The 25,651-nt window shown below is 46.2% G+C and overlaps 2 protein-coding genes across 12 annotated transcripts in view; one reads left to right on the plus strand and one right to left on the minus strand.

Annotated features, from left to right (window-relative positions):
* LOC123376604 (very-long-chain enoyl-CoA reductase-like) overlaps window positions 1–6,470 on the plus strand; it is a 58,258-nt gene extending 51,788 nt beyond the window's left edge. For 4 of the 5 annotated variants that reach the window (XM_045028746.1, XM_045028741.1, XM_045028743.1 and 1 more), the window contains 6 exons: window positions 1,522–1,594; window positions 1,685–1,728; window positions 3,128–3,185; window positions 4,261–4,349; window positions 5,089–5,134; window positions 5,243–6,470. In XM_045028746.1, coding sequence (XP_044884681.1) covers window positions 1,522–1,594; window positions 1,685–1,728; window positions 3,128–3,185; window positions 4,261–4,349; window positions 5,089–5,134; window positions 5,243–5,370 — 438 coding nt within the window. In that variant the 3' untranslated portion in view covers window positions 5,371–6,470. The remainder of the gene's footprint in view (window positions 1–1,521; window positions 1,595–1,684; window positions 1,729–3,127; window positions 3,186–4,260; window positions 4,350–5,088; window positions 5,135–5,242) is intronic. The other variant, XM_045028745.1, reaches the window with a different exon arrangement.
* Window positions 6,471–7,148: 678 nt separating this feature from the next.
* Window positions 7,149–25,651, minus strand: part of ABCA4 (ATP binding cassette subfamily A member 4) — a 118,521-nt gene continuing 100,018 nt past the window's right edge. For 5 of the 7 annotated variants that reach the window (XM_045028740.1, XM_045028735.1, XM_045028736.1 and 2 more), the window contains 12 exons: window positions 21,850–21,997; window positions 20,669–20,792; window positions 19,607–19,736; window positions 18,594–18,714; window positions 17,127–17,189; window positions 16,912–17,018; window positions 15,212–15,353; window positions 14,565–14,699; window positions 11,505–11,608; window positions 11,313–11,405; window positions 10,105–10,354; window positions 7,149–8,042 (listed from right to left, as the gene is read on the minus strand). In XM_045028740.1, coding sequence (XP_044884675.1) covers window positions 7,932–8,042; window positions 10,105–10,354; window positions 11,313–11,405; window positions 11,505–11,608; window positions 14,565–14,699; window positions 15,212–15,353; window positions 16,912–17,018; window positions 17,127–17,189; window positions 18,594–18,714; window positions 19,607–19,736; window positions 20,669–20,792; window positions 21,850–21,997 — 1,528 coding nt within the window. In that variant the 3' untranslated portion in view covers window positions 7,149–7,931. Of the gene's footprint in view, window positions 8,043–10,104; window positions 10,355–11,312; window positions 11,406–11,504; window positions 11,609–14,564; window positions 14,700–15,211; window positions 15,354–16,911; window positions 17,019–17,126; window positions 17,190–18,593; window positions 18,715–19,606; window positions 19,737–20,668; window positions 20,793–21,849; window positions 21,998–25,651 lie in introns of those variants that run through there. The other 2 variants (XM_045028738.1, XR_006581846.1) reach the window with 2 other exon arrangements.

A 25,651-nucleotide genomic window follows, 5' to 3' on the forward strand; every position in this document is an offset into this window, starting at 1 on the left:
GAACAGAGCCATGGAAACCAACACAGGACAAAGTTTCAAGTAGGGAGAAGCTGACATTGAAAAAGCTTCCAAGAGGCTAAGGATAATCTAGTGAGAATTCAGTGGAGCATAGAGGGTGGTAGCTGGATTAGAGAAGGTCAAGAACAGAACTGAAAGAGAAATTCAGCAAGTGGTTGCAGACAACACATTTAGTGAGTTGGGAGGAGAGAGATTGGGCTTTAGTTTGAGGAGGACATAAGGTAGGGTCAAAGGCATGGCCGGCGAGTTCTAGGGTGCCCAGGCACCACAGGCCTTAGCCCCGCCTTCTGCCCCTAGATGCCCCCCCACATCCTCCAGGCCATTCAAAATGGCCCAGGGCCGCCACTCACCACCGGCAGCGCAGCGGAGCTGAGCGGCTTCCTTCCTGCTCGCTCCGCGTGGCTGCCGACCCCTCCCTGCGGCCCCTGGGCAGGGTGGGTCTGTGTCGACATGCGCTGCTCCCACCCGAAGCGCCCCTGCAGCCAATAGGAAGCTGCGGGGGCAGTGCCTGGGGATAGCAGCGCGCAGAGGCCCCGGCCCGCCCTGCCTATGAGCCCCAGGTAAGTGCCGCACTCCCCACCCCCTCCAGAGCCTGCACCCCCCACTCCTTTCCCACATCCCCCCCCCCTTCCGGCCTCAAACCTCCCTCCCAGAGCCTGCAACCCCTCCCTCCACACTCCTCCTCACCCCCTCCCAGAGTCTGCACTCCCACTCCTTTCCCACATCCCCCCCCCCCCCTTCCGGCCTCAAACCTCCCTCCCAGAGCCTGCAACCCCTCCCTCCGCACACCCCCAACTCTCTCCCAGAGCCTGAACCCCCACCCCTTTTCCACCCCCCCCCTCCTGCCCCTAAACTCCCTCCCAGAGTCTTAGGCAGGTGGGGGGGTGGGCTGTCGGCATTCTGGGCACCACCTAAATTTCTACAAACCTGCCGCCCCTGGTCAAAGGTAGGTGTTTAAGATAGGGAGGAGGATAAAAGCATGCTTCTATGGGGAGGGAAAGGAAGAGGTTGGAGGGAGGCTGATCATAGCTCACCATTTAGAACCCATGATGTTTCTATTTGTGGCAAAACGAGTCCTGGCTCCCCTAGCACTTGGTCCTTATGGCTCCTCATCTCTGACCTGTGCGCAGTGAAACAGAACAGCTTCCAGATAAAACGCTCCTTTAGCTTTAACGCTTTGGGCCACATTTTCAAAAGCAATTTCTAGACCAAACAGCCTGTACACTCCCTTTGCTCTGAAGGGAAAAAAAAGTCACTTCAAGAGCTACACTTCCTGCTTATTTACTGTTGTCTTTTCCTGTCTTTCCCTCCCACTCTACCAAACTTGGTATGTTGTCATTTTTGTTGCATTATCTGCAACTTGCAATCTGCCCCCAAGTGATCATTATCACTATTTCTTTTGGTAATCACTAGTCTAGATAACGCTACTGTTTTCCCTTCACACAGAGGACAGTAGATATCTTTATTATAAAAATTAAAACAGAAAAATTACTTATTTTTCAGAACTGCTTCTATTACTGGGGATTTGCAGCTTGGATTGCTTATTACATCAATCATCCTCTTTATACACCTCCTTGTAAGTAGCAAAATGGCCCTCAATGATTTGAACCTTTACCTGGGTATATTTGAGTGCTAACGATCCGTTTTTAAACATTTTGTTTTCTAGCCTATGGACAAAAACAGATAAATTTTGCTGTGATCATGTTTCTGGTAGGTCTTCTGCTTTTTTATTAAAGACTCTCCTTTATTTATTACTTTCGGGGTGGGGGAAGGGGACTATCAAATTTATTATTGGAAAGCTCAGGACACAGAACTAAGATTGATCAGCTTAAGATAGAGACAAAACTGTCCGTTTTGACCAGAACCTGGACTTCAGGGAAAGTTTTGGCTGAGTAAGAATTTCAAGATTGGTCTGTTTACTCTGCAGAAATTAGATAAGAATTTACATGTGGAGACTCACACTCAGCCACATTCATCACAGTGATCCTGGTACTACCAGAGTCTAGCACTATGTTAACATTTGTTCAGTTTATCAAGGGTTGAGACTATCAAGTAGATCATAAGTAGCCGACAGCTGGCCTACTACAGAATATGAAAGTGTTAATATTCAGGGCCAGTTTTCATCTTGCTGGCTTTCCATATATTCTGACAGAATCCCTCTGGAAATAGAATCCTGAAAGTGTCCTTTCACTCACCTCTATTTTATTTCGTTGCTATACTAATATTGCTTCTCTTAGGAAGTATCCATTCTCTCTAGTGCAGATGTAACCTGTCTCTGCATTAAGAGAAGAAAAAGAATTACTATAGTGTCAATGATCGGAGGAGCTCATAGCACTTTTCAAATGTGAAATTTTCTGTGAAATAGACAATGGTGGATAATTTGAGCCACAGAGGTTAAAGCGACTTTCCCTAGGTCAGACAGCGCACTGCAGAGCTGGGAATAAAACTCAGCAGCTCTGATTACCAGTTCTCTGCTCTACTCTGGCCATAATCATATATACAGACCATTTCAATCTATTTTCTACCTAACTAGTGGTGGAAAGCATTACCTAAAAGCAGGTGGAAAAGTTGGTTAATGGAACTTTGTGAATCCCATCAAGCCCTTGCCATAAGAAGTTGTTATGGACCAGCATATCAGCATTTATGGAGCTGCACAAATATGCTTTGGGATTTTTGAGAAATCCAAACTGCCTGATTAATTTTTTTAAACAAATCAGCCCAGTCAAAAGGTAAAGGAAACACACGCTGGATCCACTTTATTCAGGGGTTATAGTGTTACGGTCTGGCTGGGAGGATAGCTGGAGTGCATTGTACCTTCTTGGGACTTGGTCAACACTTGCTAGTAGCATTGCAAACGCAAAGCAGAGTGTAATATGGCCTCTTGTGTATGGAATGATGAGTAGAACAGACGTCTCCTTACCGTCAGTCAGAAATCTTGTTTTGAGCTTTATTAAGATCTAAACATTTTTAATCCTATGTTGTTTAGTCTATTTTTCAATGGGGGTTTGGGGCCCTTTAAAAATATTTGTCTAGGAACTAGCATTGGGAAGAGGAATGATAAATGGAAGAGAAGCATTTCCTTTATTGTATTGTATGCTACTTCTTGCAGATATGTGAAGCTGGAAATTTCTCTATCCACGTTGCACTCAGTGACCTGAGAAGAGATGGTAAAAGTTTATTCTCTATCTTTTGTGCAGTTAAGTTAGCACTTCTGCAGTGATCTACACTGATGAACGGCCTGATCCTGCAAGGTGCAGAGAGCCTCCTGTGAGGGGCTAATCACCCTCAGCTGGCCTCAGTGGGAGCTGAGGGTACTCAGCACCTCATAGGATTGGACACTAAAGTAAGTTTGTGTGTGTGTAACGAAAGCACCTAGGGCCAGATTGTGCCATTAGGGCATAGGCCTGTGTTAGCTGCACTGGTGGTTCAAAGTGGGATGTGGGCATGATATTCGGGTTGGCTAGTTCTCCAGGGGATGCTAGTAGGAGCTGTGCTATGGAGAGTGCAAGGTCCGGTAATGTGCCTGGCTCCTGCCCAAGGCACAAGCTGTGTGTGTGTGCTTGGAAGTTAAGGGGCATGGCTCCCTTGCAGGGGCGGCTCTAGGCGGCACACCTGCGGGAGGTCCCCAGTCCCGTGGATTCAGCGGCAGCCTGCGGGAGGTCTGCCGAAGCCACGGGACCAGCGGACCCTCCGCAGGCCTGCCGCCAAAGGCAGCCTGCCTGCCGCCCTTGCGGTGACTGGCAGAGCGCCCCCCGTGGCTTGCCGCCCCAGGCACGCGCTTGGCGTGCTGGTGCCTGGAGCCGCCCCTGCTCCCTTGTGCTTTGCCCCCTCTTTGTAGGAGGGCTGCGTAGACTTTGGCTCATATTTGCTAACTGCATCCACAATTTTGAGACAATTGTAATCTCTAGAAATAACCTTCATTTCTGAGGTCTAGGAAATGGTGCAGTTACTTCCTATGGGAATGACTTAGTGCTGGCCAGTCAGCATTGCCAATGATCTTTCCCAAGGATGCTTCTAGGCATGGTACTGCCAAATACTGTGTGCAAGCCTTAATGATGCCTATAGCACTTCCCCACAGGCACCCTAAACCTTCCTCTGGGCTCAGTGGAGTCCTTGTTTTCCCAAGTCTATCTTGCCCATCTCTTCAATAGGCAGATTTGGATTGTCTTTATAGCAAATTACATGGTACATAGGAGTGTCAATGTTCTGTGATTTATTTTTTGTGGTTCTTTAAATCTGTAGGATCCAAGATCCATAAGATCCCTTATCCAACAAAGAATCCTTTCACATGGCTGTTTTTCTTTGTAACCTGTCCTAACTATACGTACGAGGTATGTATCTTCATCAGTAAACCACACTAAGATTTAAGTTTTGCAGGTTACAGCTCAATTTATATTGTATTATTAAAACAAACATGTAAGGAAACCCTAGAAACTTAAAATCAAAAATATGCAAGCCCACTTCATATTGCCAAACTCTAGGTTCAATCTTTCAAACAGTTAACCCATGACAGACACCCTAATGTACCTTTAAGTGAAATTTACTTCTGTGCAGAAAGATTGCATGAAGCCTATGCACTTCTCAGACTCTCAAAATTAAGATCTAAATGGGATGTGAGTGGTGCATAGACCTTGTACAGGTCCTGTGCACAGCAGTGAGTGTCAGGCTTTGTGTCCTCAATGCACACAGCCCTGCTGAGGTCAGATTTAAACAAAATCTTGATTTCAGGGGAGTTTCATTGGTGTAAATGAGAACAACATTTGCTCCCAGGGCTGCAGAGTGTCACCATTATAGGCACTGATTTAGGAACAACTACAAAATAGGTCGAGACAAGGGAGAGAGAAAACTTATGTCCAAAACAACACACAATAACCATGATGAAAAACGGGGAGCTTTTGTTTGGAATTAACAGGATGCTGTTGACTGTGTGAAAAATAATTGATACCAGAAATAGCTTTAGGTAACGTTGGATGTATTGTTTACCTACATTAGAGAGGGATGTTTTGATAATAGAGGTATAAATGTGAATGTGATCATCAGAAATATTTTGAGTTTCCTTGGCCATAACAGGTGGGGGCATGGATCAGCTTCACCATCATGACTCAGTGTGTCCCGGGTGAGTAAGGTTTTGTCTTTCTCCCAACTAGGTGATTTGTTCTCAGGACAAGAGAATATTGTTTCACTAGCATTGATATTGTTTCTTTTTTTATATATCTTTTTATAGTGGGATTGTTCACATTTCTTTGCTTCATTCAGATGACAGTTTGGGCAAAGGATAAACACTACACCTACATACGAGAATTCAAGGATTATCCAAGTCTTAGGATGCCAATTATTCCTTTCTTACTGTAAGAAGAAAGAACTGCTTGAATACCTGAGTGGAACTACAGGAGGACAAAGCTAATGGTCTCTTTTTACTGAGAAACCTGCTGGCAAATGAGAGAATTCATTTAGATAACTAAACCAGGGTGGTTCTGCTGCATGGACTCTCCATTGCTGTGGGAAATTCTATACAATTGGAAGCTACATCTCCCTAATATTTCTAAATTTTCAGAAAGTCATATTGGTTGCCATGACTTAATTGCTTCATTGGCAGCCAAGGGCCTTTAAGGCTCACTATTGGCTTAGATCCTTTCAGTTAGTGACAGTTGTAGCTTCCTGTACTGGCCTGGTTGGTTTTGTGGATCACCATGAAGCCTTGCCACCGGGAAGCTCCAACTTGTGGAACAGCATTCCACAGATGTGCTGATTGACCACAGATTTCTGGAGTCATCATCAGGTCAGCTGATTCAAAGGTAGATGCGTGTGCTGCCTTCCCTTGCTGGAGAGAAAGTGCTATGGGGACAGGTGCTTCATGGGGAAATGAAGAAGTTACAAAGGAGGGAAATAGGAGTACTCAGAAGAAAGAGGTGAGCAATAACTCATGCCTGAGTTGGCCCGAACACATACTTTGATGAGTCAACCTTAAATCACAAGTCATTACGAATAGAACATCCCCTGTTAGGAAAACTCCTTTATCAATAAATTGCTCACCAGCTAATTGACTGGATTTTGAAGATGTTGTATCTTCTGTAGCTGTGATACTTGGCCTGTTTTCATAAAACAAGTCATTATGATACCAAAAAACTTTTATCTAGAGGTTTTATGTTAGTGTTTTCTGAAGAGGTTTTTAATGTACTTTGTAAACAAATGCACTAACCTACAGTCCTCAAAATGATACTTCTGTCCCTGTTTGCAAAGCAGGGAGAAGGAATCAGTTACGTAGTGAACCTTCTATGTTTTGTTTTCCACAAGGTGTTCAGTTTAACTTGGAAGGTTTTCTATAAATCTATTCAAGAAACTACTGCAAAACCTGTCTTAATGACTTTTTTAAGAACCTATTTTAGAATGTATCTACAAAGAGAAAACATATATAACGTTTTTTCATGATGATTTATTTACCTAGAATTGACTTATAGAAAGATTTTTGCAACTATTTGTAAAGATAAAATATGCAATAAATTCAAGCCTACATTTTGAACTCTGTCAAAATAATTATGGCAACAGAAGATAATGGATTATAGCTGGTTGCAGAAGTTTCATAGTTTATATATAAATATAAAGCAAAATGGTCTTGTGTCAAATAAAAAGTTACATCCACTGGATTAAAAAAACAAAATCCCAGAGTTCACTATTATATAGCAAATTCTACTACTGGATGAATGGCTTAGAAGCATGTAATGATTAGTGCTGTGAGTAATCAAAGCAATAAATCATCATGAATGATTTTGCATTCTGCTATTCTCCGGTAGAGCTATAGGCAAAACTGGTGTCGGGGTGAACTTCAAAATGTTTGATGGTTCAGTCATATAATCCTCCAAAAATGCTGGGGTCCTGTCTGCCACAGTTGCCTCATTTCTCATTGACTTCAAAGGGGATGGCACATAGGCTGAAATTCCCCTGTCTACAGATGGCTAGCAGAAGGCCTGGGCAACACTTACATCCCAGCTTGAGCCCTGAAGGCTCTGCACAGAGGGGAGATTTAACTTCAGCTGGCGACAGGATCAGGCCCTGGATGTCAGCCTAGCTGGCCAAGAGATGAGACTTTCTCATGTGAGATTTGCCTACTTCCTACTTTGGGCCAGATCAGAAATACTGAATATCGCACGCAGACTTTAAAACAAACAAAAACCCACTACCTTTTTGGTAGTTTCACCTCAGTTCCTAGAACCAGGAAACGAAGGGCCATATATTTACTTTCATTAGCAAAAGCCACCAAGCTTTTTCAAATATAAAAGGGTTCTGCTTGGGTGTGAGATTTGGGCTGATTCTCCCATTCCTGATGATTCTCTGGAGCTCTAATGGAATTGCCTGACATTACAATGAGGCAGCCTCTGAGCGGGAGTATTGTCTGTCAGCACTTATGTCTTGGCCCGACACAGGCCTTTGCATTTTAAGAAGGTGGGTGCCCATTCCTGAGGTGGCAGTGCTCTCTGTTTTTGGATGTGCAGTGGGAAGGTGTGCAATGCTACTGGTAGCAATTAATTTGGAAGATTTTTTTTTTTAAAGACCATATTAAAGGTCCAGCATAGAAAAACCATCTTTAATGCTTTCTTATGTGTCAGCAAGGAAGAAAGAGTTGTCTCTCTTTGCAGGATATAATGATCCTTGTGTGACGAGAAGATTCTATTATAAACCAAGCATCTTCCACTCCTTTGATCCTTTCAATGCATACCTCATGTCTCTCTCCAGCCAAGGCAGAAGAAGTTTTTTGTTGCTAGTTAGTTGTGAATACAGTACTCGGAAAGGTACAAAGCTTTATTTGAATACTGCCCTGAGCAGTTTCTTCACTCCCCATACAGCTGAGATATGGCACACCTGTGAGCTAACACACTCTCAGTGTTAGCAGCTGCAGGGCAGTTCTATGCAGCTGCCTATTGAGGAAAAGCTGGGGACACCTTCACCTCCCGACTGGCTCCAGCTGCACGAGGGTGTAAAGGAATTTCCTCATCCTCCATCTGTTGCTTAGCAAAGTTCACAAATACCTGCGAAAGGAGAACAGATCAATATAACCAGCTCACTGGGGGCCGGGCAGTTGAACTACTCTTGCCACTTGCATCACATCAGCTTCTCTGTAGGCAAGAAGTGTGAAGCAGAATCCAGAGGTATGTGCAGAAATGAAAGCTGCCCATCAGCAGAGGTCACACATTTTTCTTTATCCTGTACTGAATACATGTACAAATCCACCCTTATGTCAGCTGAGGTAGAGGGCAGGGCACATAGAACATGCACCACACTGGTGGGCAAGGGAGAAGCTGCAGTATCCTTGAGGCACTGTGCAGAGGTCACGAGCATACACAGGTGTGCAGGGAGTATACCTGCGGGCAGTCCAAGTGACAGCTGCATAGCAGGTGTCATCTGCACAGACCAAGGGCCGCCAGCTGGGTGTGATGCCCTCTAATGACAGTGTCAAGTATCAGAGGGGTAGCCGTGTTAGTCTGGATCTGTAAAAGCAGCAAAGAATCCTGTGGCACCTTATAGACTAACAGACGTTTTGCAGCATGAGCTTTCGTGGGTGAATACCCACTTCGTCGGATGCAAGTAGTGGAAATTTCCAGGGGCAGGTATATATATGCAAGCAAGAAGCAAGCTAGAGATAACAAGGTTAATTCAATCAGGGAGGATGAGGCCCTGTTCTAGCAGTAGAGGTGTGAAAACCAAGGGAGGAGAAACTGTAGTTGGGAAGCCATTCACAGTCTTTGTTTAATCCTGAGCTGATGGTGTCAAATTTGCAGATGAACGGAAGCTCAGCAGTTTCTCTTTGAAGTCTGGTCCTAAAGTTTTTTTGCTGCAGGATGGCCACCTTAAGATCTGCTATTGTGTGGCCAGGGAGGTTGAAGTGTTCTCCTACAGGTTTTTGTATATTGCCATTCCTAATATCTGATTTGTGTCCATTTATCCTTTTCCTTAGAGACTGTCCAGTTTGGCCGATGTATATAGCAGAGGGGCATTGCTGGCATATGATGGCGTATATTACATTGGTGGATGTGCAGGTGAATGAAGCGGTGATGGTGTGGCTGATCTGGTTAGGTCCTGTGATGGTGTCGCTGGTGTAGATATGTGGGCAGAGTTGGCATCGAGGTTTGTTGCATGGATTGGTTCCTGAGCTAGAGTTACTATGGTGCGGTGTGCAGTTACTGGTGAGAATATGCTTCAGGTTGGGTTGTCTGTGGGCGAGGACTGGCCTGCCACCCAAGGCCTGTGAAAGTGTGGGATCATTGTCCAGGATGGGCTGTAGATCCCTGATGATGCGTTGGAGGGGTTTTAGCTGGGGACTGTATGTGATGGCCAGTGGAGTCCTGTTGGTTTCTTTCTTGGGTTTGTCTTGCAGTAGGAGGCTTCTGGGTACACGTCTGGCTCTGTTGATCTGTTTCCTTATTTCCTCGTGTGGGTACTGTAGTTTTGAGAATGCTTGGTGGAGATTTTCTAGGTGTTGGTCTCTGTCTGAGGGGTTAGAGCAGATGCAGTTGTACCTCAGTGCTTGGCTGTAGACAATGGATCTTGTGGTGTGCCCAGGATGGAAGCTGGAGGCATGAAGGTAGGCATAGCGGTCGGTAGGTTTTCGGTATAGCTCATGCTTCAAAACGTCTGTTAGTCTATAAGGTGCCACAGGATTCTTTGCTGCTTCTAATGACAGTGTGTGCTGCCAAGAGCACTGGCCCATGTTGCTGGCTTTTATTATAGAAGTGCTCCTGTATGGAAATCAGTGGCTTCTGAGGGGGAGGGGATAGGTGCTCAATTAGTTGATTAGGTACTGCAGCGCCTTCGGGGAAAAATCTCATTAAAACTAAATGGAAGAAAACTAATCAGTTGTCACTGTAGCTTCACAGGGCATCAGGGTATGCACAGATCTGATCCTGCACTTTTACCTGAGGGCACTGAGAGTTTTGACTGAGTTAGGGATGTAAGGTAAAGCCCTTCAAAAGTTGGTTTAACAGACAGTTATAGACCCTAACTTAGTCTGGGTTTTTCCAGAACCCCCATAGCATTTCTTCTCCCTTGCCAGCCAGATTTTCTCATGGATGACTTTACTGCTTTCTTACTCACCTGATCCAAAGTTGTTTGTGAGACTGAATAGTCTTCGATATTCAGGTTTTCTTTGTTGGAGATAAGTAACCGAAATATCCTGGCCAGTGAGGAGGAGCAAATCTGGTACTGCAGCATGTTATAGTGTTTCTCTCTTTGTAAACTGCCTGGGAAGTTGACTTGTATGAAACGTTCAGCTGGGCTTGGATCTGGACACAGCCCAGGTTTAGGTGCTTTAATTTTCATGGTGACAATATATCCATCTCCAAATCTGAGAAACACACATGGGTTTGGTTGTTTTATGAAGACATGGTTTTACTATTCAGGTGGGAGAAATCAGTTCTCAGCAGTAAGTTATACACTCAGAAATGCAGAGGCGACACGTGGAGGCCATGCAGGGTCATGTGCCCCCCCCCCCAGATTTCTGCCAGGGTGGGAGTTGGGCTGAGTGCGGCTGAGGGGCACATGCCTGGGAAAGGCATAAGCACCTAGCGCTCCTACTGAGCTCTGCGCGGAGGCACCCAGAGCAGGGAAGAGAGACAGGGCTGGCAGCGCTACTCCACCAGAGGCGATGCGGGGAAGCCCTCTGAGTCGAGTTCCTTCCTCACCCACAGCTGCAGTTACCTGCTCAGCAGCAGGCGTCCAGAACCTTCTCCGGCCCGTGCCGCACCCACAGCAGGGAGGCAATAGGAGAAATAAGTGGGGAAGGAGCTGTGGGGGGAAGGCGATGCTGGCTTGGAGTGGGTGTGGGAGGCGCAGGGGGAGTGGGAAAGGGCCTCGAGGTGACACATGGGGCAGTCACATGCCGCCCTCCGCCCACCCCGGACCTTTAAATTGTGTCTGCCCACCATCAAGAGTTACAGGTCATCTCTGCAGAAATGCATGAAATGGAATACCTAGAGCTAACTCTATCGAACTGTTCTGGGAAGCTGAAGAATCCACGTGTATTCTGAAGAATTGGTCTGTAATATATTCAGCTGATTTGAGGATCAAGGGGCCTAACTTAACAGTGTTACATATTAAAGAGTTGCACTCATAAGGTGGGCAGTGTGTTATTTTTAAATGAACACAGGTCTAGCGCCTATGTTACATAACACCCGGATGGTTGCATAATCACAGATTATTTGAAACTTGTACTCTGCATGAAGTACAGGCTGTGGTGTATCTTGAGTGTCCCCATAATCGCCAGACAATTCTTTAACAACACGGGATACAAACATTCAATTTACTTGTATTTTAAATGTTGAATAGTGCCCAGGCATTTGAAGGTCCCCTTCACCATTATGGCTAGACGAGTGCAGAGAGCTTCACATTCTTCCATGCTGATAAAACAGAGAACACAATACAGGTTCAGGATTAGAGCAGGATTTCTGCCCTCCTTTGACTCCAGTGCTGATGGTAGGAAGCAAGGTTTGCATTACCTGTGTGAGGTCAGAACTACAGCTCGCCCTTCTCGGATCACGCTGACAATAGAGTTCCATAAGAAGCGTCGGGACTGAGGGTCCATCCCTGTAGTGGGTTCATCCTGAAGGGACAATATTAATTACAGTCAAAGATTTTGATAAAACACATGTCCAAGGCATTAGTTTGAGATTCCTTAAAACTGAATTTGTTTTGTCTTTTTAATAGTAAAATGCAGATAGGAATCCAGTGCGCCCAGTGTGGGGCACAGCTATCGGGAAGGGCATTGCACCCAGCACAGCATGTTACAGAGGACAGTGCATAGCATGACACCAATGGTTCAAAATCGGCCGGTACAGAGTCTTATCTCTTGATCTCAGAAGCATTTGTAATACTGCCACCACCAAAGCATCTAAGCGCCAGTACAGTGGTAAGCAGAACAGAGCTTATTCAGAAGCCAGGCTGCAGAGCGTGTAAAGCTCAGTGTGACAGGGTGCTGGGCAAAGGGTTGCTGATTCAGCCCTCTGTCACGCCAGCTCCCATTTAAGGGAATACATTAGAGCTGGCTGGGGATAACTTGGCCCTAATTGGGGAAGCAGAGACAGCTGCCACCTAATTAGCCTTGGGCAGTATAAAAGCCTCAGGGGAAGGAAGCCCAAGGGGGAGCAGAAAGAAAGGGAAAAGGTAGGGAGTGGACGCAGGTAGCATGTCCCTTCCTCTGACACTGAAGGGTCAACTGTACATGGTGAAACCATGATGGGAACAAGCCTGTGCATAAACTGCACCTGTGGTTACTAACCCCAGGCTTTCAGAGTGACTTTGTGGACCTAGCAGAGGCAGGAGCCAAGGGGGCCTTGTCACGCTCTGTTGCACAAGGGGGCTTGTCCGGGATTCCATGCCAGTGCAAGTGTTTGGCATCCCGGAGATGGAGGAGACCCTGCAATGGGTGGTCAAGCAGCAGGAGGTGGTGCAGAAGGCAATGCAGAATATTGAGCAAGCCCACCAGCTGGAGAGACAGGCTTTGCTCACTTGGCAGGCAGAACAGCAAAAGAGCCTGCAGGACTTCATTCGGGAGCGGGCCGGTATCCAGCAGCAGCTCCTGCAGAAAGTGGTGAGTCCCACAGGAGGGGATGGCATTTGGGCACCAGGCTTAGAACTGTGTAAAATGGGCCCAACAGATGAGCTGGCGCCTTCCTAGGCACATTTGAGCAGGTAGCCAAAGGGGCTGGATGGGACAGGGCAACCTGAGCCCTGCGACTGGCTCCCTACCAAGCCAGCAAAGCCCAAGCGGCCTGCACGGCCCTAAGTGAAGAGCAGGCCAGGAATTATGAAGTGGTAAAGGCAGCTGTCCTACATCGGGGGGGCTATCCGTGGAGAAGTATCGCCAGAAGTTCCAGTCAGCGAGGTGGATGTGGGGGTTGCAGCCCTGGGCATTTGCCCAAAAGTCAAGGGACTAGGCCACCTGCTGGCTGAGGCCAGACAGTGGGGGAAATCATGAACACATGGTGCTGGGGCCGAGCTGGCAGCTTGGCCCAACAGGGCTGGGGCTCCTCCGGCCACGGGGTGGGAGGCCCTCAGGGCTCTTCCTGTTAAGGGGGGGGTTAGAGCTCCTGTGGGGGGGGGCCCTCAGGAGGAAGGGGAGGGGCCAGCCTCCCCAAAGCGGAGGTTCACCCACCGCCCATGACTACAATGTAATTAGAGAGCACTCAGTGCTCCCTTTTATCAGGGCTGCCCAGAGGATTCAGGGGGCCTGGGGTCTTCGGCGGCGGGGGGCCCCCGCTTCAGCGGTAATTCAGTGGCGGGGGTCCTTCCGCTCCGGGATCCGCCGCCGAAGTGCCCTGAAGACCTGCGGCAGGAGCCCCCCGCCGCCGAATTACCACCCAGAGGGTTCAGGGGGCCTGGGGTCTTCAGCGGCAGGTCCCGCTTCAGTGGTAATTTGGAAGGACCCCCCGCCGCCGAAGACCCGGAGCGGAAGAAGCTCCGGGGGCCCGAGCCCCGCGAGAGTTTTCTGGGGCTCCCGGAGCGAGTGAAGGACTCCGCTCCAGGGGCCCCGAAAATCTCTCGTGGGGGCCCCTGCTGGGCCCGGGGCAAATCGCCCCACTTGCCCCCCCCCCCGGGCGGCCCTGTCTTTTATCATGCAAACTGAAGTGTTACTATATGATCTAATAGCATACTTATTGACAGTAATTGCATTTGAGTTAAATCGTTACTGCCAACACAAACAATTGGAAACTTGTGTTACTCTGTAACAGGGCATCCTGGCTCCTGCTTCTGTCCCGGTCTACCAGCTACACAGAGACCCTTGTGCTGGTCCAACACCTTGTGCAGTTTATTTACAAATGGATTCCCTTCATAACATATACAGCTCCTGTGTCAAGCAGGGGAGAGCAATCTCTCCCTTCCCTAGCTGCCTGCTTCCTCTCTTTCCACTTCCTTCCTGTGTCTATTTATGGGCTGCCTAATGACTTAATTAGCCTGTCTTCCCTGCCCCACCCACAAATTAGGCACAACTCTACTTAATCAGCTCCAGTCTGCTTTGCTTGACTGGAGCTGCTGGGAACAGAGTGCTGACTCAACCTTTCTTGCCTGGCACACTGTCACATACTCTAAGATTATAATTTAAGGAACAATTGAAATGTTATTAGCATCTTTTATTCCAAAAATGCTGTTGATGGAAAAGACTAGCTATACTCCACCCACACTTTTGTTTTGCTGGGTACAGCTGATGGCACTGTCAGTCAGGTATGGCCCATACACAGCCAGGTATGTTCTTCTGACCGTAATGGTTGTTCTCTGGTTCATTCTCCATTTAAAAAGCAGAAGTGGCTCTGGATTTGAATTTTCCCTAAATTCAGTTGTGTTTGAATCCTAGATTTTTAGCTCAAGCCCATCTCTGTTGAAAACTTTTCCTATGGCAGTCATCTAGGGCCCAATCCTATGAGGTGTTGAGCTTTCCTGCCTTCCACTGAAATCAAACTATTGACAGTGCCATTGGTTTGAGGGCACTCAGCACCTCTCTGGATCCTTATTGCTAACACACACAATGCATTATCACAGAGCTACTTTCCTGTGACACTTACTAGCAGGACAAGAGGAGGGCAGCCTATCAGGGAAATGGCAGTGGAGAGTTTACGCTTGTTACCACCACTGTATGTGCCTGCCAGCTGGTCTGCATACATCTGGAGATCCAGCTTCTGAATCCCCCAGTCAGCAACCTGTGGGAGAGAGACGTCATTCTTCTTTCACACAGCAGATAGTGAACTGCATGCACAGCTGGTGACAGCCGCACACTTGCCATTGCTAGGCAGAGCCACAGCAAAACCTCATCTTTTAGCACATGTATTTCAGAACTGGAATTAGGGTGAGTCCATCAGTGAGCACAACTGTTTGTGATGATGGGTAAAATTCTGCTTCTTCACAACATGCTAATTTTTTCCTTTAGAATCTGCTTTTCATTCCACATTTTTAGCAAGCCTTAGTCAGGTTTCTGTTTTTAATCCCTCACTTTTGCAGGTTCAGTTCATGCCTCCAGGATGATTAGGTACCGGGATTTCTGGTGCAATAATGAACTTAGCTGTCCAAATGACATGAACTGCACCCAGAATTTCAAGACACAGAAAGTCAAGCCAAATTTAAAATTATTGTCCTGGGTATTAGAGGGGCCCAACCAAACGTCTAGAATATTTATCATAACCAAGAAAGCTGATGAAGAAGAGACTGTTCGTACCCTCTCGATTTCCTCAGCAGGGACCCCTCGCAGGCGTGCATAGAGATGGAGGTGTTCCCGGCCTGTGAGGAGGTCATCAATAGCATCAGATTGTGGGCAGTAGCCCATGTTTTGATGGACATTAGAGATGTGGGTCAATATACTGGAGAAAGAAGGAAAAAGCAAAGTCTGTTGACTGGAGAAATATTAATAGCTAGGTCTGAGATAGAGAAACAGCTGTCCTTTCTACTGTGGGCAACATCGTTCTCATTAGTGAAACCAGCCTAGAAATGAATTTCACAGTGTAAGACCTTGCTAAATGTTCAGCTGCAGAGCAGGTGCTCTACTGTATGATGGCTGGATTGTGGTGAATAAAGTCTAATCATCCCTACTAAGGGTGTAAAGCCATTTTCCCCTCCCCTGTTTTTTCTGCTGCAGTTAAATTGTGTTGTATCAGTTGACTTAAAGGCAAGTAAAGTTAGCTCCTATTCAAGCAGCCACTCAGCAAATTGTATTTTGCTAATGGTGTTTATTTCTAGATAACAAATCAGGCAGTTTAATCTCAGAGTGCCTCCTCCGGTGTCCGTAAGTAGGAAACAGTGCTGACTTTGCTTCTGGGTAGGGAGATAATGGAGGGAGAAGTGAAATAAAAGATCATTTCTTGTGGCCTGAGTTACTGTCGGCCTCTGCCGTTTGTGAGTTAGGGTTTGCAGTATGGGCCGAAGCATTAAACATCAAACATTCATAAAGAGCTATGGCATTCCATGTGGAAAGAAAGATCTCTACAGCACAATGAAACATTCAAACTGCCAGATCATGAAATATCCATTCACAGTGTCACCCTAATGCAATTTAAGCAAGAGCTAGAAATTGCCAGAGATGGGCCCCAAGTCCCAACCCCCAGGTCTAAACAAACCTAGGCATTAGAGGGTGCCGACCCTTATCTGGACCTGAATACCCCCATACCTAGGGGAGCTCAAAAATGGGTTGATTTTTGTTGCTTAGTCTCATCTCTAGCAATTACATTAATTAGTCACAAATCTTCTAACACAAAATCAGTCACAACAAAAAACATTCAGTGAGTTTCTGTATCTGTTTTTGTTCATTTTTCAGTCTAAACCGCCCTAGGATCTTGCAAGCAGCTGTCACCGCAGAGCAAAAGAAATTCAGAACTTCTCAAATACAGCAGCTTCATTTTGCTAGACTCTTAATTGATCTGATTCAGGGTGAAGCCCTCTATCCACAGGACAGGTACAGCAAGGGCAATGGCAGTACAAACTTCTCCACACCCTCTGTATCTGCTGAGACTGTCAACACAGGTTGCCAGTGAGTGCCAGCTGTAGCAATGGCTTCTGTGATGTAGACACATCCAGGGCTGGCTCCAGACCCCAGCGCGCCAAGCGCGCACTTGCGGCGGCACGACGCGGGAGGGCGGCAGGCGGCTCTGGTGGACATCCCGCAGACATGTCTGCGGAGGGTCCGCTGGTCCCGCGGCTTTGGTGGAGCATCCGCAGGCATGCCTGTGGGAGGTCCACCGGAGCCGCGGGACCAGCGGACTCCCTGCAGGCACGTCTGCAGGAGGTCCATCGGAGCCGCGGGACCGGCGACCGCCAGAGCACCTCCCTCAGCGTGCTGCCCTGCTTGGGGCGGCGCAATTCCTAGAGCCACCCCTGGACACATCAATTGGTAACTGGGCTCATGTGGTGTTTTAAAGAGGTTACCTGTTGCCAGCCACTACAGCATCTCCAGATGTCACGTCAGTATCCCCAGTCAGCATTTTGAAGGTTGTCGTCTTTCCAGCTCCATTCACTCCCAGGAGACCAAAGCACTAAATGATAAAATTGATCAGTCTTAAGTATTTCCACTTGAAAATCAATGGGATCATGAAATATGAATCGATCTATGAAGTGTGATCTATAGCTATTGAACGACCCACCTCTCCCGGACGAACGCCAACACAGAGTCTGTCTACTGCTGGCCTGTGTCTACCTGCATAAATCTAGAATGAGAGAAGAAATAAAAATTCCTATTACAAGACATCTACAGCAGAGGGAATCCTCTGAACTTCACAGTTTATTAATGTTGGAGTTAGGGGACTGCAAATGCTTGACAAGAATAAAATATAATCTTAGAACAATTAAAATGTGCAAACATTCCACTGAGTCAAACATTTGCCCTATTTAGGAATCATTTTACCCATTATCATCTTTATCTAACCTGCTAGTCCAGCTCTAGGCAGTATGGCGGTAGCTCCCAGAATCTGCACTGTAACAAAATGTCTCTGATGTACCAAACAAGATGGAACAATAAAGGAAATTAAAACGGTGAGGAATGATGCAGTACTTCCATTCATAGGGCTAAAGCAATGGGTATGACATCTTGACGTCTGCTCCTCAGGCTGGGGCTAGGGGCTGAGAACATCATGCAGCTGTTTTCAATCCTTGGAGAGAAGATTAGCTAGCACCATACAGTGGGTCTGTCTACACTGCCATCAGGATGTGTGATCGCAACACATGTAGACTTACTTGAGCTAGCTGGACTTCAGCACAGGCTGGCTGCCTAATTACCCAGGGTCCCAGGTGGGCTTGTACACAGGGGCGGCTCTAGCAATTTCGCCGCCCCAAGCACGGCGGCACGTCGCGGGGGGCGCTCTGCCGGTCGCCAGTCCCGCGGCTCCAGTGGACCTCCTGCGGATGCTCCACCGAAGCTGCGGGACCAGCGGACCCTCTGCAGGCACTCCACCGGAGCCGCCTGCCGCCTTCCCGGTGACCGGCAGAGCGCCCACCGCGGCATGCCGCCCCAAGCATGCGCTTGGCGTGCTGGGGCCTGGAGCCGCCCCTGCTTGTACAGTCCAAACTGAAGCCCATGCTGCCATGGCTTCACTGCTCCGGGACCTGAGCTAGCTAGATTAAAGCTAGTTTGTGTATGTCCATGCATGTGCTGCAATCACATACCCCGACTCATACCCTGTAAGAGTCTCCTAGTCTTATAATGTGAAATAAGTGGAGACTGGGATTCGCAAATGGAAACCAAACAGCCCATAATGAAGGGCTAGGTGGGGAATGACAGTCTAGGGGAGATGGCAGATCTTGGATAGGGTTAGGTTGGGTGGATGGGTGACAGGTAGCATAGGCAGTTTAGCCAAGGAGTGAGTAGGGAAGCTTGTCCTGTCCATACTGGACTTTTCTATATAAAAAATCCCTGACTTTGGTTTGATTTGTTTGATCAGAGGGCAGTAGGCAAGTAAAAGTATAAGACCTTGCTTTAAAAATGTTATTGATTTTGAAAACTATATTGTCCACTTGTTCAAGTGCATTCTGGAACAATATTCTGTCATTAGACTGCATCCCAGATGAGTTTCCAACTAAAGCAAACATACATTTTAGAATTCTCAAAATTTTACCTTGGTCAGTTCTTGTAATGTTAATATATCTGTTTTGTTTCCTCCATTCATAATTCTTTGTCTTTCTTCTGCAACATCCTCATCTTCATCACTAATAGGCAATTTAGCAGGCTCAGAAAACCTAAAGAAATGCAACAGATTAATTGAAAAATAAAATATGAACAGCATGGGGCACAATAAAATTACAATAGCAGAGCCTGAAATCATGGTTAGGTGGTTGTCAGGAAATGTGACTAGTGGAAGAGAGAAGACCTTAGTTTTATAATATGACATTAGCTGGAGCACTCTTGGATTTGAAGAGACTTCTCAATCTTAAACCCCAAGTACTGTGAACACATGGGTCTTGGTGGATCAAGGGGGTTTGCAATGGGACATGGGTCTGTTCACTCCTCCATCAGTAGTTTGAATCTGACACAACTCAGTGCTCAGTCAAAGCCTTTACTGTTTGGTGCCCTAGGTATACAGAGCTGATGGTCTCAGTCCAGTTCTTAATGGAAAACTGTCCATGTGAGTCTATATCTTCATAAACTGCACCCTTTGGAACCCTTGTTGGCAATCACATCTGAGAATGAATTACACTCTCACCCCTGGAGGAAACTTCCTGGTGGGACTGGGGCAGTTTTAAGAAGCAGTGTGGGAAGCTGCTGCCCATGCTGTAACTGAGCTGTGCATAAACAGAGGGCTGCAGTCCATGGGACTTCCTGGCCAGCACCTTTCATCAGCATTTAAGTCACTCAGAAGCTTTAAAAGTTCACTTTGTGGACTAAATACCACAGTTTACCTAATACAATAAGTTCACCCTGAAACTCTGATTCAGAAAAATATTCCCCTGAATCAGGGCCCTAGTGACTAACGATGATGCCAAAGTAAATAGGGTGACTCTTGTAAAGCCACCACAAACATGAGACTTCCAGGAGAGAAAAGGCATCACAGTGGATAACTAAGATGCTAAATTTGTTAAGCTTGTATGAAAGTTTTTTGTTATCTCTGAGTCCAAGGGTTTTTGAACATACCATCTTGTGGGGATCAGATGACACTGCATAAGGAGATTCAGAACAAAGTATACAACTCCTTCAACTGCCATGGCAACCAGATTCTTTCCAACAAAATCCCACTGGAATGGATTCAAGACATGCTTCTCACCTTTGGAGTGAAATCACGAGAAAGCAAAGTGAAATATAGCCCAAACCCAACACAGCTCCTCAGAACAAAACCCATTAGTGTAATAACTTCAGATGCAAATCTGTAATTTATGTGATCATTACCAGGCAATGTCTGCAATTTTCCAGGATGTCCTAATAAAGACTCTTATTGAAAACTCAAAACCAAATTCTAAAGGCACTGATATGTGGGAGCGAAAATGAATGCTGTCTCCATAGATATGAGGCCAGTGGCAGATCATATCTAGACATTTGCATGGGGTATTCTGGTGGCAATTTTCCTTTCTCAGTAAAAATTAATAAACTTTGTGTTGATATATCACTGCCTTTCCAGCAAGAAGGTCTCTTTTGTCAAAGGCAGCCACAGCGCCACAGGGGGGCATTTAAAGAAATTCAGCCATTTTTAAAATTAGTACGAGGGCTATCAAAATAGCAGATAGCGATTAACATTGCAGACATATATCCCAGTTATGATTATCTAGGGGGATCAGGTAGCTCAATGCCAGGGGAGCAATGACTTCACCTATTAGTTTCAATGCCAGTCTTCAAAGCTCTGCAGTCTGGTAGAGGATGTTAGTGTTTCTGTCTTCCCAAACCCACCCACCATGAAAGGGCAAAAAATGAAGGCAGATCAGAATTCAAGTACAGTAGAAATGGTTTCACTTAGGGCACAGGCTACTGATATAGGCCATACCCCCATGCAGCACTTAAAGTTGTATTGGTGTATTGCAACTCCTTTAGAAGGTTGAACTTTTGTTCTGACCATTCATGATACACACATGGACATGAAAAAGTTGGAAATTTGAGAAATAGCCACCAGTCCTCCGATTCCAACACTTATATATCTTAGCCCTGGTATGGACAAGCCCAGCATTGGTTTCAAAACATCCCTTGAAGTTGCTAGCTATTACTTACCAAATCTGGCATAGACATCTGTCACTGCTTGGTTCATGGCTAGGTCAATGAGTCCACGGCCCAGGCAGAAATGTGGGAAGATTATCAGCATATTTTTCAACGTATTATTGAATTTCTGCAAAGACTAACATACAGAAATAATATCACACATGGAGTGAAACCCAGGCATCTTAAAGCATTTCCTTTAAGAAAACAGTGAAATGAATGTTCAGTTCTCTGTCATATCAGTGAAATTAGGTCTTCTCTGCTCTGAAGACAGAGATGATGTTAGTGTCTATCAGTCTGTGCACCAAAGATTTGCAAAATAGAACAGAGGGGTATAGTTTGTAGTAGGATGACTCTAGCAAATGAAGCAAATTAACAGGGAGTTTTATATGGCAAAAAATACCAGTGAGAAAAGAAATGTTTTCTTCACACTGGAATATTATTGCATGTACTGTAGGCAATGTTTAATTCTGTCCCCATCCATTATAAACTGGGACAGAGACTCTTGAACAGAAAGATTCTTGCTCTCCAATTATGATGTCTTTAATGCCAGGAGTATAACTATAAAAGGATGGGCATAATCTGGGAAAGAATAGGTCTCAGAAGTAACATAACATTGGCCTCTTGCACCCCAAGCTGAGCAGCACTGGATTGTTTTGTCAGGTTATCACAGCAGGAAGTTGTGAAGGAGCACACACACGATTTTTGAAAATACACAGGAGAATGGATAGATAACAGTGCCAGGGGGCATGATAAAGCTGGCACTTGAAATCATGAAGCAGCTGAACCAAAACCTGCATCTCTTCCAGGCCAAGCAAAAGCAGTGTATCACCACATGTACCACTCTGAGGAAGAAGCTGGCTCTTGGCAGTGGCTCAATATGGATTTTTTCTGCTTGATCTGAAGCACTTCACTGTCACTCGTTGGTGTGTGTGGCTGGTAGCTCAGCAAGTCAACTGTGCTTACCCCCACTTCATTTGGTTCCTTTGGCTCCACTCAGAGCTCTCCACCCTCCAAGTCCTCATACAGCCAGTAGTGTCTTCCCTACTCATTCACTCCCAGAAAGGTCAGCAGAAGGGGAAAACACAATTACTACAGATGGTCGCCCACCACATGCTAGGCTGGGACACCTTACGTGCAGTATGCTGTCTTGGCACAGCTCTTTAAATCAAGGTCTCCATGAAAGCATTGCTTACTGGGTTATTTTCGAACAACTCCAAGATAAATGTAATGGCACTGCTGTTGATACCAATGAAGAGATTAAGACAAGATAATGCAACGTAGGCAGTGCTAGGGACATTGAACAGGTAGGACGCTGGGTACATCATGGGAATTACTGCCCACCTGTGTGAAAGACAGAAACACAGTGTATCAGCTTCTGAGTATTCCCTTTAGTTTGTCTATCAGAGACATATGCTGAGCCTTTCTCCTTGCCCCATACATGGTGAAATCTCAGAACTAATCAGAGATTTCACTCAGACGCTAAGGCTTGGTTGCCACACAATGGCTTCCCCACCCTCCTGCCCCCATCTGCTTAGTTCTGTTCACTGCTCAAATGTGAAGCGAACAGCACACCTGCATGGCAATCATCAGCACAGCAGGTGACTACCCTGACATCTGTGGACAAGCCATGAGTGCCACAGCTGAACTCTGTATCTATGAGAGAAGCAGGTAAAGGTTAGATGTAGTAAATGAGCTATGTGGTTTTGCCAAATACCACTATTTCAACCCTTGGAACTGGCCAGAAAAATCAGACACAATTACTTAATAGAGATTATTAACACTTCATCAATCAAGGACTTTAGTAATTATAAGGGCAGCAACTGCACACAAGCGAAGGAATTGCACATGATTAAATTTTCTATTATGAAAAATATTGTGGGTGAAATTTTGAGCTCATAAAAGTGGGAGACTAACACAATACTGGTTTGAGCAAAGCATAGCAGAGGTAGATACTTTACAAACTTAGATGTTCACTTAGCTCAACCAATGCATCTCACACTTAATCTGCAACCCATCTTGGGGTTCCCTGTGCACTACTTGTGACACAGAGACCCCTTGGCAAAGTGTCCCCTGTTCTTTGCACACAGCTCTCGCCTCAGACCTGACAGACTCTCTACACCAAACACATGTCTTACAGGATATTGATCCATAAAGAGTAACATGTAGGGTATCTACAGAAAGCTTATAACTTGTCAAGACTCATACAGGTAACATTTAAGGAACAATGTATATATACTGAAAGTTTGCTTTATGGACTTGGAGTAGAAATTAGTCACCAGGAGGTAATGTGTCTCAATGAGGACCCCTTTAACCAAGAAGGAGTTGTCACCCTCCCTAGTCAGTCAGCCAGGTAATGCAAGGTTCTATTGTCTATCCTTGCCACATCACAGAACAGTCAATGGAAAACCATCAGAGAAAATGACAATCAAAACCACTTAAAGGTAGAAAAAAAACTCTGCATCCAGGTCAGGGTTCGCCCTGCCTGTGAACGGAAACAAAGGACTTTCTTCACTAAAACACAGTCTTCTGAACACAGTGTGGGGAAAGACGCTTTGGATCCATTCACTGTAGAAACCCTTAAAGGGCAGGGGGCTTTTATGAATATTTGGATTCTGATTATTGAGAAACCAGCCAGCTCTGCAAAGTACTGAACTTTGGGGGAAAATCTACTTTATTATATTGGATAGGTAACTATGGATAAATGTATATTCAGCTTCCTGATTTATATTGTAAACACTTGTTCTCTCCCCACCCCCGCTCTCTCTTGTTTCTAGTTCAGTCTTTATTCTTTCTTCAACAAACCTACTTTTGTTTTATTGTAAGTGCTCACAAGTGCTGTATGGTTTACAGGAGTGGTGGTTTAAGGACAAACTGGTAAATTGGGGTACACTGCACTTTTGGGTGCAGAGAATCTGGAATTTCTGGGAGTAGTCAATGTCAGGGGCTGGATATCACTGCAGAATGATTCATAGGGATTTGGGGATTGGGATACACTTACTGTTAACCTGCTTGGCAAAGGAAGGGCTGGCATAAGCCCAGGGGAGAGTGGCAGAAGGGTTGACAGTGTTAGGGAGAAGACACCCACTACCACACAAAAGACTCCTCTTTGTTAGAGATGGGGGTAAGAAGATGACTGATGGCAGGTCTCCACTTAAACTGCTGCATTGGTGCAGCTCCACCGATGCAGATGCACCGCTGTAGCACACGTGAAGATGCTCTATGCTGACAGGAGAACTTCTCCCATCAGCATAGTTAATCCCCCTCCCCAAGAGGCAATAGCTGTGTCGACGGGAGAAGCTCTCCTGTTCACGTATTCTTGTCTGTACAGGGGGATAGGTTGGTATAACTGCATCGCTCAGGGGGTGTGGATTTTTTACACCCCTGAGTGATTGAGGTCTGTAGAGTAGACCTGGCCTCAGAGCTCTGAGCACCCAAAGAACTGTCACACTATATCAGGTGTTGATTCAGCCACACAACAATAGTATGCTTCTTGAACATACTGATAATGTTGAGCAGCAAACAGTCTGATAAGGAGAAACTGCACTGACAACAGTGCTGAATTGCTCCAAACTGTGTCATGCATTTCTGGTAGATGACACAATTTCACAACAAAGTTTCACAACAAGTTTCACAACAAGTTTCACAATTTGCTGCTAAAAGAAAATCACAAGAGGATGGAGTGAGGATCATGCACTAGCTCTTGCCTCTGAAGACATATTTAAACTTGGCTGTGGTCACATGTGGAAATTTAAAAGGACTCACATGGGATGCTTTTTGGCAAACATTTCTTCATTTTTACAGATGCTTTTAAAATAACAGAAACACACTCCTTTTAATATAGTACATTCTTATGCCTGTAAAATTCCTCTGACTATTCTGATTAAATGCTTTTAGGTGTCTTTAACTAGTGACAGGCCCGGTGCAACCCATTAAATGACCTAGGCAGTTGCCTAGGGCGCTAGCATTTGGGGGGCGGCATTTCGGGTCCTTCGGCGGCCAAATCTTCGGCCGCCCCGGTTGTTGTCGGCATTTAGGCGGAGGAAGCTGGGGCAGGGGGGCGCGGGGAGGGCCGCCTGCAGCAAGTAAGGGAGGACGCGGCAGGGGAACCGCTCCCTGCCCCAGCTCACCTCTGCTCCGCCTCCTCCCCTGAGAACACCACCCCACTCTGCTTCTCTCCCTCCCAGACTTGCAGCGCCAAACAGTTGATTGGTGCCGCAAGCCTGGAAGGCAGGAGAAGTGGAGCGGCGACGGCGTGCTCAGGGAGGAGGCGGAGCAGAGGTGAGCTGGGGCGGGGAGCTGCCACACGGCTCCCCAGGCTGGGGGGAGCTGCCGCAGGGGTGGGGCGCCTCAGGGCGGAGAGGGAGGAGGGGGGCCCTCAGGGCGGATGGGGGGGAGAGCTATCACAGAGCTGGGAGGGGGGCGCAAGGTGAAAGTTTCGCCTAGGGCGCGAAACATCCTTGCACCCACCCTGATTAGTGACCTCACATCTTAGTGATTGCACGATTGTAACTTTGAAAAAGCATGGGGAAGTGACTAGAAATAAAACAGTAGCAGTCACTTATATAACATTTTTCATCTTCAAGTACTTTGCAGACACTAAATGATGCTGAGCAGTTGCATAGTGCCTTCCATCCAAAGTGCTTGACAAACTTTAGTGCATTAAAGGTGACCTCTAAAGAAAAAGCGAAATTGGATTTCTGCCCATTCTAGGCTCCTTTGTGGTTTATAAAGAGGGCCTGGAAGGCCCTGTGCTTAAAGATAAAAAGCTGCTTGTGGTTTTACATTAGTAATTCAGCTCTTGTCTGATCTATTTTATGTAGAGGACACTATGGACAGCTGCAGAACTAGTAGGATCGCGATGTTAAAAGTGAACCCTGACTAACTGAGAGGGGAAGTGAATTGTATTCAGTCTTGTAAAAACTCTTTTTGCCAACACTTATTTAACGGAATTGTTTAAACAGCTGGAAGAAATGGTCTGTTTGTTAAAGATTGAAT

Source organism: Mauremys mutica, chromosome 8 (genome assembly GCF_020497125.1).
Source record: "Mauremys mutica isolate MM-2020 ecotype Southern chromosome 8, ASM2049712v1, whole genome shotgun sequence".
NCBI lineage: Eukaryota > Metazoa > Chordata > Testudines > Geoemydidae > Mauremys > Mauremys mutica.